The 12,784-nt window shown below is 38.1% G+C and overlaps 1 protein-coding gene across 1 annotated transcript in view; it reads left to right on the top strand.

Moving 5' to 3' along the window:
- The first annotated feature begins 3,892 nt into the window (after positions 1-3,892).
- LOC145770977 (ubiquitin carboxyl-terminal hydrolase 7-like) overlaps positions 3,893-12,784 on the top strand; it is a 163,712-nt gene continuing 154,820 nt past the window's right edge. Inside the window, exon 1 of the mRNA XM_082582719.1 lies at positions 3,893-5,389. Within this exon, the coding sequence (XP_082438845.1) occupies positions 4,002-5,389 (1,388 nt within the window). The 5' untranslated portion in view covers positions 3,893-4,001. The remainder of the gene's footprint in view (positions 5,390-12,784) is intronic.

Here is a 12,784-nt window from a genome sequence, read left to right as displayed (position 1 = left end):
TTCAATTCCGTGTTTGCGGTAGACATGCCCGATAAATGTCATTTGCCTTTTTTTAATAGTTGTGATGAGGACGCCAGGGGTGCACCCAGAGCGTCTCCACACTTCTTCGTTAGTGATTTTATCCATCCAGAAAGCTTTATCAATTATAAATTATTCAAGCTTCCGAACATTATTGAGTTCAGTTTTAGTTAACTCTTTCGCGACCACGGACGTATACACACGCCTTGAGATTTTGCCATGATTACCAAGGAAGTATCCCTACGTCCAAGGTTAAAGGTAGCCTATTTCAAGCAAAAAAAAAATGTAAATGATGGCAGATCCATAGTCTTTGCCTGTCCTTTTTTGGCTAATTCAAAAAAATATTTTGGCGGTGCAGTTATCAGATGAGGACTTCTTAAAGATGGGGACGCAGTGGATTTTTTTTCTTTCACTCATTGGAATTGGCAGTCAAAACTGACTAGGCAACCCCTTACTTTGGAATTTCTCGATCAAAAAGACTGTAGGCTAAATTACGTAAACTTTTCGCTTAAAATTATAATATAACGTTTTGTGTGAAAAAGCATTGCCGGTTTCGGAAAAAGCATTCAAAAAAATAACATTTTGTGTGAAAAACCATTGCCGGTTTAAGCAACTTCACTCACTGAAGCCATGACCAACAACTCACACGCATTAACAAAACAATATATTTTCCTGTTCAATATAATATTTTGTGTGAAAAGCATTGCCCGACGCCCCTCCCTGCCAAGCTGATACAATCTACAGACTTCACTCGGAATAGCACTTAAATGACCGGGCGCCACAGTGCTCCGCACCTAAATATCCAGACGCCACAGTGTGCGCGCCTATTAGACCAGCGCCTAACTGTCAGCGCCTAAAAGACGTGGACCCTGAAACTTCGCGTACCATTAGTGGTACGCGTACTACAGGTTGGGAACCCCTGATTTAGGGGGTGGAGCTATCAATCATCGAGATAATTTTATTTCCAAGTATTTTATAGATGTCATAATTTATAGCGATATTATAAGCAATTTATAATTTTTCAAAAAGATTTTTGAGGAAGGCAATGGAAAGATCGTATTTTATTGATTAATAAATCCCATTGTAAACCTAACAAATGTAACAATGACTTATGACAAGTAACAAATAAAACGATCGCAACAACAACAAAGAAAAAACTCATAGCCACGTGTTGCATAATCTTCACGTAGCTTGCTTGATGTTACATGAGTATCATGCTTGTGACAAAAACAATCATTTTCTTCGCAATACTATATTGGTTCACCTCTTGCTTTAAAGGCATATTCAATGAAATTTTCAAACTGGAATTAAGCATTAAAATGCGTAACCTGAACACTCAAGAATACATTTTTAAAAAAATTACCGAAAAAATATTGTTTTCAAGGGCGCTGGCAAGGCCCAAAGTCCAGAGTTTCATTTATTTTCATTTTTTTCAAAAATGACCAAAACGTGCAAACACTGCTCGAGAATACGTCATAAAGGCCAGCAATAACAAAAGCCACGTTACCAATCTGATGTTTTGAGCAAACTGTCTGCTGTTTTGATGTTAAAATGTGCTGTTTTGATGTAAATACATACATAGCCTACAGTCAAATCGCCCGCAGTAACAATTATTGCGTGATCGGTTGATTGCTAGCCTTTATGACGTAGACTGCACAGTCGCACGCTTCATTGCTCAGGCTCAATTTCATTTTGAAAGCTCTGACAAAAGCACGCCCACAATGGTGGTCAGACCGCAATGGGGCAAAATTTTATTGAAAATCGTTTTATGGTAGCATGTTAAACACAAAGAACGTGGAAAATCGCCAAGTCAGGTTTTTCCTTTAGTACCCCTTTAATGATCAAAAAATGATTTAAACGTCCGTTCAAATTACATTTATTTGCGGTAAGTAATGCAACCTAAACATGGTGGCTGCCACCCCGCCACAGCCGTGGCCACCCCGTAAGTCGGCGCCAGTGACCCTGGGTATACCACACTCTTTCAAGTTTACTAAACTTCCAAATTTTTTAAATTTAACTATTGCCTGATGAACTGCTGTCTTGCTGAACTTTAGTCTTTCGGATATTTTTCTTTCTGAGTTGCACTGCAGAAAATAGTTGCAGCAGTGTAAAAGTTTTCCGACTCCTGCCCAGAGCATTGTGACGCAAGAAGCCACACGATGCATAAAAGCGACCAATGCATAAACTTTCTTGGACTGGTTTGTTGTTTAATAACTTTGTTGGTAACAAGTTTTTCGTAATTGATATATATCGGTATCGGCCTAAAACTTTCATAAATATCGGTATTGGCCTGAAAAAGTGATATCGGTCGAGCTCTATATATAACTCATGCCAGCATAGATTTATTGGAATGGCCCGTTTCGGTGAGTGCGATTCGGTGAGTCCGATCCCTTAACGGGGGATTTTTTCAATTTTTATTTTTAATTATTGGGTACTGTAGCCTAATTATCATTGCCGTTTTAGGGTTCGGGGTTAGGGGTTAGAGGTTAGTAACTCACCGAATCAGACTCACCGAATCAGACTCACCGAATAGTAGCAGACCCTAGATTTATAGCTAGAAGTTTATTAAGCAGAGTATGATTTAGAGGCCTTAAAACTCGTATTTTTTCCCGGCAGCCATCGTGGCCTACCAAGAGCTTCTCGGCGGCCAAATCTGCGTGCTTGGAGGCCAAAATACAAATAACGATAGCACAAGTAAATAGAATTAAACTTGCTACAGTGTTAAAATGATCACTTGGCGTTGTTGAAGTCTAGACGACATCCTGCAATAGAATCGTTGTACCACGCAAAAACTGCTTTATCGGGATTGTCACTGTCGTATGCTATTGCGGGACTAAATTGTTGCAACTTCTCTCAGCTCAGTAGATTGTTTCAACTGCATAGCCTACCGCCTTCATAAAACCTGACTATTTATTCCGTTATGATGCTGTTTTTTTTTCGCTGAGACTTTTCGGTCATTTGTTCAAAATGACTTGAAAAAGTTTGGTCATTTTTTTTGATGAAAACATTTTCTTTCAAGTAGCTGATACCAACCAAAATTTGCACTTCCTGACTAGCTACAACATTAAGTTTCGCTGAGAAACGCTGTCGTGTTTTATCTGAGAAAAGTTAGAACAGACAAACGTTTCTTCAACGTTCATCAGCGAAACTCAACCTTGCAACACCCGGCCGCAGACATCTTTTATTGCACCGATTTGACTATATTTTTTTCCATCATTTTGCTAAAAAAATCGGTCAATGACCGAAAGAAATACCCCGTTATGATGTTACCATTGGGGGTGTGAAGTCACTAACCCACAGCGGGAACATTTCTTAACTATGAAGACACGTGTTTTCCCCTCCCATTTCAACTTTAGAACTTAGTTCTCTTTTTTAACAACGATTCAATGTCTGACAACATTGAATGTCCGACAACATTGAATCGATATAAAAACGACAATATTGCCAGCCAATGTAAACTAGCGCTTCGGATTAACACTTTGTTAAAATAAACAACGGGAATTTCAAACAAGACTTACAGCGCTGGTGATCGCAGCTGGATATATTCCATTTACATAGCAAATGTTCCCGCGCAATACAAGAGTGGTGATTATGACGGCGACGCGCTGACCTAATTCTGCGTCACTCTTTGATACTACATATTTTCGACATTTAATTCACGATCATTCTAATGCGAAATTAAATAATTGGCTAGAAGAAACCGGCGGCCAGACTTGGCCGACTGAGGAGGTAGCACCAGCGGTCATTCAAGCACTACTTAGCGGCCATGGCCGTGATGGTCGCTGGCTGCTTTTAGGCTTGATTTAACTTAATAGTGTTTTGTAAAGCAGCTGCTGTCAGTGTATCGTAAATAACTATTTTCTTACAGCAGAAATGGATTTAAGTTTTATATTTTCAAACTGTCTCTGGTGTATTTGCATGTAGAATAAGCAGTCATTGGGCACATACATAGCAAGCATAAAGTGTTGGTTCCATTAGACCATATGGATGAGGGAAAAGTAAACATGCCAGATCAGATTGCACCAATCATCCCTCAAGTGAGTCCAGCTTCAAATGTGGATGAGCAAACAGAGAAGATGGAAACTGACGATGGGCCTGTTGTCAATGATGCAAATATGCTAAATGGAGATGTTTCTGAAGTTGATGACATCAAATCTGATGAAATGGATGGTGATGATGAGTTCGGATTTTATCGATCTGAGGCAACTTTCAGTTTTACTGTTGAAAACATGCACAAGCTATCAGAATCTACAACTAGTCCACCTACTTTTATTAGAGGATTGCCTTGGAGAATTTTGGTCATGCCAAGGATGGCTCATGATCGAGCTGGTATCAAAAGCCTTGGTTATTTTCTTCAGTGCAATGCTGAAAATGAAACAACTTCATGGTCTTGTCATGGTGCTGCTGAGCTTCGTATTCTACCTGCTAAGGAGGGAGTGGAGTTGTTGGAAAAAAAGATTGATCACACATTTTATTGTAAGGAAAATGATTGGGGTTTCAGCACATTTTTACCTTGGAGTGAAGTAATTAGCCCTGATAAAGGCTATATTACTGCGGACAAAAAAATGACTTTTCAGGTTCATGTTTTTGCTGATGCCCCACATGGCTTGGCATGGGATAGCCGAAAACTCACAGGTTACATTGGATTGAAGAATCAAGGGGCAACTTGTTACATGAACAGTTTGTTACAAACTCTTTTCTTTACCAACAAGTTGCGCAAAGCTGTTTATATGATGCCAACAGAAACTGATGATTCAATGAAAAGTGTATCTCTGGCTTTGCAACGAGTATTTTATGAACTTCAGTATAGTGATAAGCCAGTTGGGACAAAAAAGTTAACAAAGTCCTTTGGTTGGGAAACTCTCGATTCTTTCATGCAGCATGATGTACAAGAGCTTTGTCGCGTACTTCTTGATAATGTTGAGTTCAAAATGAAAGGCACATGTGTTGAAGGAACTATACCTGAGCTTCTGGAGGGAAAATTTAAGTCCTATGTGAAGTGTAAAAATGTTGATTATATTTCAAGTCGAGAAGAGTCGTTTTTTGATATTCAGCTCATTGTAAAGGGCAATAAAAATGTTATGGAGTCATTCAGGAATTATGTGAAACCTGATACCTTGGATGGGGACAATAAATTTGATGCTGGTGACTTTGGCATGCAAGAAGCAGAAAAAGGAATTATCTTTAAACATTTTCCTCCAGTGCTGCATCTTCAATTGCTGCGCTTTCAATACGATCCTGTCACAGATATGTATGTGAAAACAAATGATCGCTATGAGTTTCCTGAGACCTTACACCTTGATGAGTTTTTGGAACAATCTGATGAAAATGATTCTGCAGTCTACGTGCTTCATGCTATTCTTGTCCACAGGTAAAAGTGATTATACACAAACTAAATGGATTAATCATATATATATATATTATAAGCCTACCATATTTTCCAGACATTTTGATACGATAATCCGATTCAAGATAAAAGGATTATCATGAATGGGCATTATTGTTAAGAATGTGTAATTTAGGGTGGTTCAAAAAAAGTGAAATTTTGAAATTTTAAAGCCTCACCCTTTCAAAAATTTCCATTTACTACACAAATACCTTGTATAAAATATTTTTGAAAAATAGTAATGTTTAGGGGTAGCTCAAGGCTTTTGAAATTTGGGGTAGGGTGATTCATAAATTGAAATTTTTTTTAATTCAATGGGGCACTCTCTTGTATCGTGTCAATACCTGAAAAAATAATCCTGTCAAATTTTTAGGGCAATCGAAAGCATTTTTAAGGTTGCTACCGACTTTAAAAGCTGCATATAATGCACAAAAGGGTCATTCCATATCAACTCAACGTCAACGGGGTGTGCAAGCTCGACCCTCTTAGATTTTCTTGAAATTAACACTAAAGTTTCATATTGATGTATTGTATAATGAACACAAAAAAAATTTCAGCTCATTATCTCAAGACGTTTAGACCTTAAAGCCCTTCAAAGTCACCAAGGTCCCTCAAAATGGGTTCGCAGGTACATTTTCCTCCATGTTTGGGTCTTCATAACTTTTAATCTAAAGCATTTACAAAGCTGAAATTTGGTATTCTGATTAGGAAGCAGCCCTAGTTTTCATATCTACCACCAAAATTGCTAATTTCAAATTAGTTTTAGATATAGAACCATTCAAAAATTGAAATTTTTTACATTTGAAATTTTTTATCAATTTTTGATGTCCGCTATCTCCCAAACCATCTTTATACCCTCCAAACTTCAATAATTTCACATTTGTTTAGTTTCAGTCTCATGGGGGTTAATTACCAACTAGTATAGATTAATGATACGCGAAATGGAGTTTTGTGACTATTGGTTTGATGAAGGGCTGTAATTTCTAAACGTCTTGAGATAATGAGCTGAAATTTTTTTTGTGTTCATTATACATCAATATGAAACTTTAGTGTGAATTTCAAGAAAATCTAAGAGGGTCGAGCTTGCACACCCCGTTGACGTTGAGTTGATATGGAATGACCCATTTGTGTATTATGTGCAGCTTTCAAAGTCGGTAGCAACCTTAAAAATGCTTTCAATTAGTCTAAAAATTTAACAGGATTATTTTTTCAGGTATTGACACGATACAAGAGGGTGCCCCATTGAATTAAAAAAAATTTCAATTTATGAATCACCCTATTTGGGGATATATATTTGACGAAATGGGTCAAACTATAAATAGATGTTTTTCGTAAACCCTTAAAGCAAACATATATACATCTAGTGAATAAAAAAATAACAGTTAACCTCTCAAGTACATGTAGCTCCACACAGAGTAAAATTTACATGCCTTTTGACTCTTTTTTATTTCTTTAAAAGTATTATTGACCCAAAAAGAATGTCTAAAAATATACTGTCTTTTTAGACATTCTTTTTGGGTCAATAATACTTTTAAAGAAATAAAAAAGAGTCAAAAGGCATGTAAATTTTACTCTGTGTGGAGCTACATGTACTTGAGAGGTTAACTGTTATTTTTTTATTCACTTGTTGATTCATTTATATCAGTGTGTATCCTCTGGGGATCCTTCTCTTGTATCATGGGCCAATCCTATAGATGTTTGCTGGTACACCCCTTCATTTTCTTTGAATATATACATTAGGGTGGCCAAAAAAAATGGAAATTTTTTATTTTTGTTTGCACACCCTCTCATTTGAGGAGGATTCTTAAAAAAATGACACTGTGAAAATTTGAAGTGAATCCGACAAGAAGAAGTGCTCTCCCACCGACCTCAAAGTTTGCTTTCTTTGGCATAATTCGTCAAAATTCCTTGAATATGTGACGTAATTCTTTTTTGACTTATCTACATTGCAGTTGCAGCATTTTTGTGTAAACCATTGTTTTACTCTGAATTTATGATATAATAAGTGTTTCCACATGCAGAAAAACAGAAATAATACACAAAATAGATCACATTAACAAGCGTTTGGTATGAAATAAAATGCACTAAACTTTAGCTAAAACCGCATAAAAGTACGTTCACCAGCCACGATCGCAACGCTTCAGGTGACAACACATTGCCCAGAAATTGCAAAAGAAATGTTTGTAAAGAGTCAAGCCATTGGTTGACTTTATTGCACTTGTTGGAAGCAGCTTTCTGTGGTGCTTGACCACTTGCTAGAGGAGCTGGCGCTGTTGTTCATTTTTTGTATGGACTTCATTGAAGTCAGTAGCTAATTTGACTGCCCGCTCTGCACAATCATTGACGGCTTTGAGATGACGCCAAACTTTGCATGCTTCTTTATAATCATCACGATCACGCCATGTGTCAACAGAAGCAGTGACTCGAAAAGGTTAAGTGAACGCTGTGTTACAAACTGTGCCAAAGAGAGACGTTAAAACTTGACAATTTTGTTTGGGGCAACACGACGAACATCTTCGGGAAATGGGTCTTTCTTAAGAGCATTAACGATTGCCTTCTTTTCATCATCTGTGTTATTATCACTGAATAAAGGCAGTGCAGCAAGATCCTCACTGATGTACCACAAGCGCAACCTCAACTTTTTTCTGCCACTTGAGAAATTGCATTGTCAACCTCTTTATAATCCTCTGTGAGCTGTAACATTGCTAGGTCATTTGTAGGGGCAGATATTGATGGTGCTGCAAACCAAAAAGTGGCATAGATGGTAGTAGTTAATATTACTTCATCTACAACTGTACTGCATGCAAGTGGCAGTGTAATCTTATTGACCTTCATCTCGTAGTAGACGGCGAAGAACCACACCCCATACAGGCAGCTGGCATGGCCCTCAAGAGAGTCAACAAATGGACACCCACTCTCTAGTGTTGACTCCCTTGAGGGGCTATGTCAGCTGCCTGTATGGGGTGTGGTTCTACGAGATGAAGATCAATAAGGTTACACTGCCACTTGCTTGCAGTACAGTTCTTGTGAGTGAAAGCTAATATCGCTACCACTGCAAAGACTCACGTTGTTACCAAACTAAAACGCATCCATCAAGAGCATATAGGAGAATCAAAGCACAATGGGAGGCGAAATTCAGCTTCCCAGCTGACCTCAGAAGCTGACTTCACCCAGAGCTTAAGTGCATTATTTGATATTGCACATGCTAACTGGGAATGCCGCATAACAATACCAAAAGACTGCCAGTTTCTGATAGACCAAGGTGGTGCATGACAGATACTGATGACAACAGAGGACCCAATGCATCGCAAAGCAGCTGCAAAGTATAGAAAGCGCAAAGATGATGAACAGAGACGCAACAGAAATCGCATTGATCCAGTACCATCAAGTGATGCTGCTTTCTCATCTGAAAATAATTAGCAGATGATGAAGATTCTTCCAGTGACCCACTGTTTGCACCGTAAATCCAAATAACACCAAAACAAAAGAAAACCCAGTAGGAGCAGCCATTACCAAAACGCTGCATTATCGATAATCCACTGTTTAATGCAGCACTGAACAGAACTATAACATCAAGTCGTCAAGCAATGATGATCGTCACTCCTGCTCTTGCTGCAGCTGGAATTGATATATATAAATGAATTGACAATGTCACATTCCTCTGTCATGAATGCTCGAAACACCTCATGTGAAAGCCTGGCAGCTGCAGTGCTGCAAAAATTTAAACTAACAGCTACAGTTCCACTTGTTCATTTTCATGGTAAACATTTGACTAATGCCAATGGCACAAAGTCCGAATCTTTGGCCATTGTAGTTTCTGGTATGCATGTTGAGATACCGCTTGGCATTCCGAAGCTGCCTATTGGAACGGGATCACCAATGGGCCAAAAAGTAGTGGAATTCATACACGAGTTGGAGCAGAGCACTTAGCTGCACTTTGTTTTGACACGACATCAAGCAATACGGGAATCCACACTGGAGCTATCACTGTCATGCAGCAGGCATTTAATCGAAGGCTGCTATTTCTTGCATGCCATGATCTCAAAGTCGTCAATGATTGTGCAGAGCGGGCACTGGGCAGTCAAATTAGCTACTGACTTCAATGAAGTCCTTACGGAAAATGAACAACAGCGCCAGCTCCTCTATCAGGTGATCGAGCACCACAGAAAGCTGCTTCCAACAAGTGCAAGTAAAAGCCAACATGCCAACAGCTCCATTAAATAAAATCAATGGCTTGACTCTTTACAAACATTTCTTTTGCTTTTTCTGGGCAATGTGTTGTCACCTGAAGCGTTGCGATCGTGACTGGTGAACGTACTTTTATACGGTTTTCGCTAAAGTTCAGTGCATTTAATTTCATACCAAACGCTTGTTAATGTGATCTATTTTGTGCATTATTTATGTTTTTCTGCATGTGGAAACACTTATTATATCATAAATTCAGAGTAAAACAATGGTTAACACAAAAATGCTGCAACTGCAATGTAGATAAGTCAAAAAAGAATTACGTCACATATTCAAGGAATTTTGATGAATTATGCCAAAGAAAGCAAATTTAGAGGTCGGTGGGAGAGCACTTCCTCTTGTCGGATTCACTTCAAATTTTCACAGTGTCATTTTTTCATGAATCCTCCTCAAATGAGAGGGTGTGCAAACAAAAATAAAAAATTTCCATTTTTTTTGGCCACCCTAATATACATCTGTTTGGGTTCATTTTCATCAGGTTGGAGAGTAGGCTAGTGTAACTTGGTAAAGTCAAACAATGGTAAATATGTACTTTTGGAATATTGCAATTTTAAATTTTTTACAAAATGAGTACAAAAACACTTATATAATGTGAAATTTTATACATTCTTGTAAACAGTTAGTAGGCTATTAGAGAAATAAAACAAATTAACTTCAGCGGGTTTAACATGATGTATTACATACACAAATATAACATAATTGAAAATAAATTCTAACGTTTTCGACACGTACATGTGTCCTCATCTGGAATTACATATCTGCAATATACATACTGTTAAACCTGCTGAAGTTATTTTGTTTTATTTCTCTATGGTTCAATAAAGCAAACGCTCTACCAAAGCTTATCATTTAGTGGTAGCTGAAACACTTTGAAATTTTAGTAAAATCTGGAATTGTTGCGATTGATGTATGTGATACACAGCACAATGCACATACAAAGTCAAGTGCCAAACAATTGATAGCCATGAACCGTTAAGACTTTCCTAGTGAGTGTCTTTTTTGTTGCTATCAGGCAAAGCTTTTCTGTGTTCGTGCACAACTGCACAACCTGTAACAGATACTGTAAGTTGTTCCTCATCACTTTTTACTATGCCACTGAACTCCTGAATTAGAGCTACTCCTTGTTCTGCAAATCTGCGTGGTTGTTGACAATTTTCATGGTCTGCAGCCCTGCACAATGTCACGCACTGCTTGAAAATCTTCTCTCGCACTTTCCATGTCTCTGGATCTGCTTTGAGAAAAACCATCAGGAAGGTTCATTCTCTCAAAAACCATTTGGAATCTTTGTGTGATAAAGTCGTCCAAATAACTTCCTTGATTTTTTTCTAGATTTAAATGAATTTGCTTCAAAGGATGTATGTCCCTCAATATCCAATGTGACAACCTTTTTTCATTTCACTGCTGCAGGCACGTTCTTGTCAAACAAGGCCAGTCCAATCAACTCTTCTGATAAATACCACAGGTGGCCAACGAGCTTTACTGCTGCTGCTTTAGAAATGGCTGGGTTTATGTGTTTGTATAGTACCAGGGACTGCAAGAGCAGGAGGTCATTGTTGGAGGCACTGGCTGCGAGAGGCGGGGTGGCCCGTTTCGGCTAGTCCGATTCGGCTAGTCCAATTCGGCTAGTCCGATTCGGCTAGTTCCCTATTCGGCTACAGTCCGATTCGGCCAGTCCGATTCGGCCAGTCCGATTCGGCTAGTTCCATATTCGGCTACAGTTTTGAATTGTATTTTGTATTTTATTCCACAATATCGTTTGTTTTGCATTCCGTCAAAGAAAAATAAATTGAAATGAAATTTAGTGCAAAATGTTTGAACTATTAAATTGAAATGTTTGCTCACATAAAATCGACATGTATCCTACGTCACCGTCTGTATGCAAACCAAAACTAAAATCGGAAATTTCAACAGCACAGTTTGAATTTTTACATTAAAAATGATAACAGAGAGATGTATGTCCGATTCTTCTGTTTATAGAGAATTTTGTATTTTATTCCACAATATCGCTTCTTTTGCCTTCTTGCATTTTATCCAGTGTTTACCTTTGAGTACCTTCCCAGACGGCAAAGTCAGTCATTTTTACATTGATTCAACGTCTGCAGATTCAACGTCTGCAGACGTTGAATCAATGTAAAAATGACGAATTTTGTTGTCTGGGTTCGTTCGAAATAAGTGTTTTACATCAAAATAACATTTTTCATGATTAACAATAGAGGTTAATGAGATAAAGTCTCAGCAAAAACGTGTCAACGAAAAAAAGACAGTTGCCAAATAGCGTTTGACATAAAAGATGAAGTTTAAACCTAAGTGGCAGTTTAGAATAAACCTGGGTTTCGGCGTTACATGACCTGGAATTTTAGTTTTGGTCTCAATCACATCATCATGATTCGGAGTAAGATCTTAGTTAGATGATTCACAAGGCTAATTGTTCTGTGGAGTGAGCATTCTGTTGCTACGGTTTTATTTGGTAAAGTTATGAATATGGAACGTACCATATCACTACAGATGTTTTCGGTGTCATAAATATGATTTAAGATTTCAGTGGTTAGGTCTAAACCCCACTCATCTAAAGCTTCGATAATTTCACCTATAAAAGAAACGATATTGTGGAATAAAATACAACATTCTCTAAATCAACAGAAGGTGTCGTTGGATTTGGAATTTTGTAATAGTTGAGGATTCTAATATATTCTAAGTTTGCATACAGATGGTGACGTAGGATACATGTCGATTTTGTGTGAGCAAACATTTCAATGTAATAGTTCAAACATTTTGCACTAAATTTCATTTCAATTTATTTTTCTTTGTCGGAATGCAAAACAAACGATATTGTGGAATAAAATACAATTCAAAACTGTAGCCGAATAGGGAACTAGCCGAATCGGACTGGCCGAATCGGACTGTAGCCGAATAGGGAACTAGCCGAATCGGACTAGCCGAATTGGACTAGCCGAATCGGACTAGCTGAATAGTAGCAGACCCTGCGAGAGGAGCTGTTATCCAGGCTTAGAGTTAAACCCGAATGGTAAAGACGGTAATATCTCATAATCGGTTTTTGTTCTTTGGTTGTCAGTTTAAACTGGCTTCTGAACAGCCACACCTTTAATTATAGATGACTTTTGGCATCCAACTGGC

The sequence above is a fragment of the Aplidium turbinatum genome, chromosome 1 (assembly GCF_918807975.1).
Source record: "Aplidium turbinatum chromosome 1, kaAplTurb1.1, whole genome shotgun sequence".
Lineage (NCBI taxonomy): Eukaryota > Metazoa > Chordata > Ascidiacea > Aplousobranchia > Polyclinidae > Aplidium > Aplidium turbinatum.
This window is presented reverse-complemented; position numbering and strand designations above follow the sequence as displayed.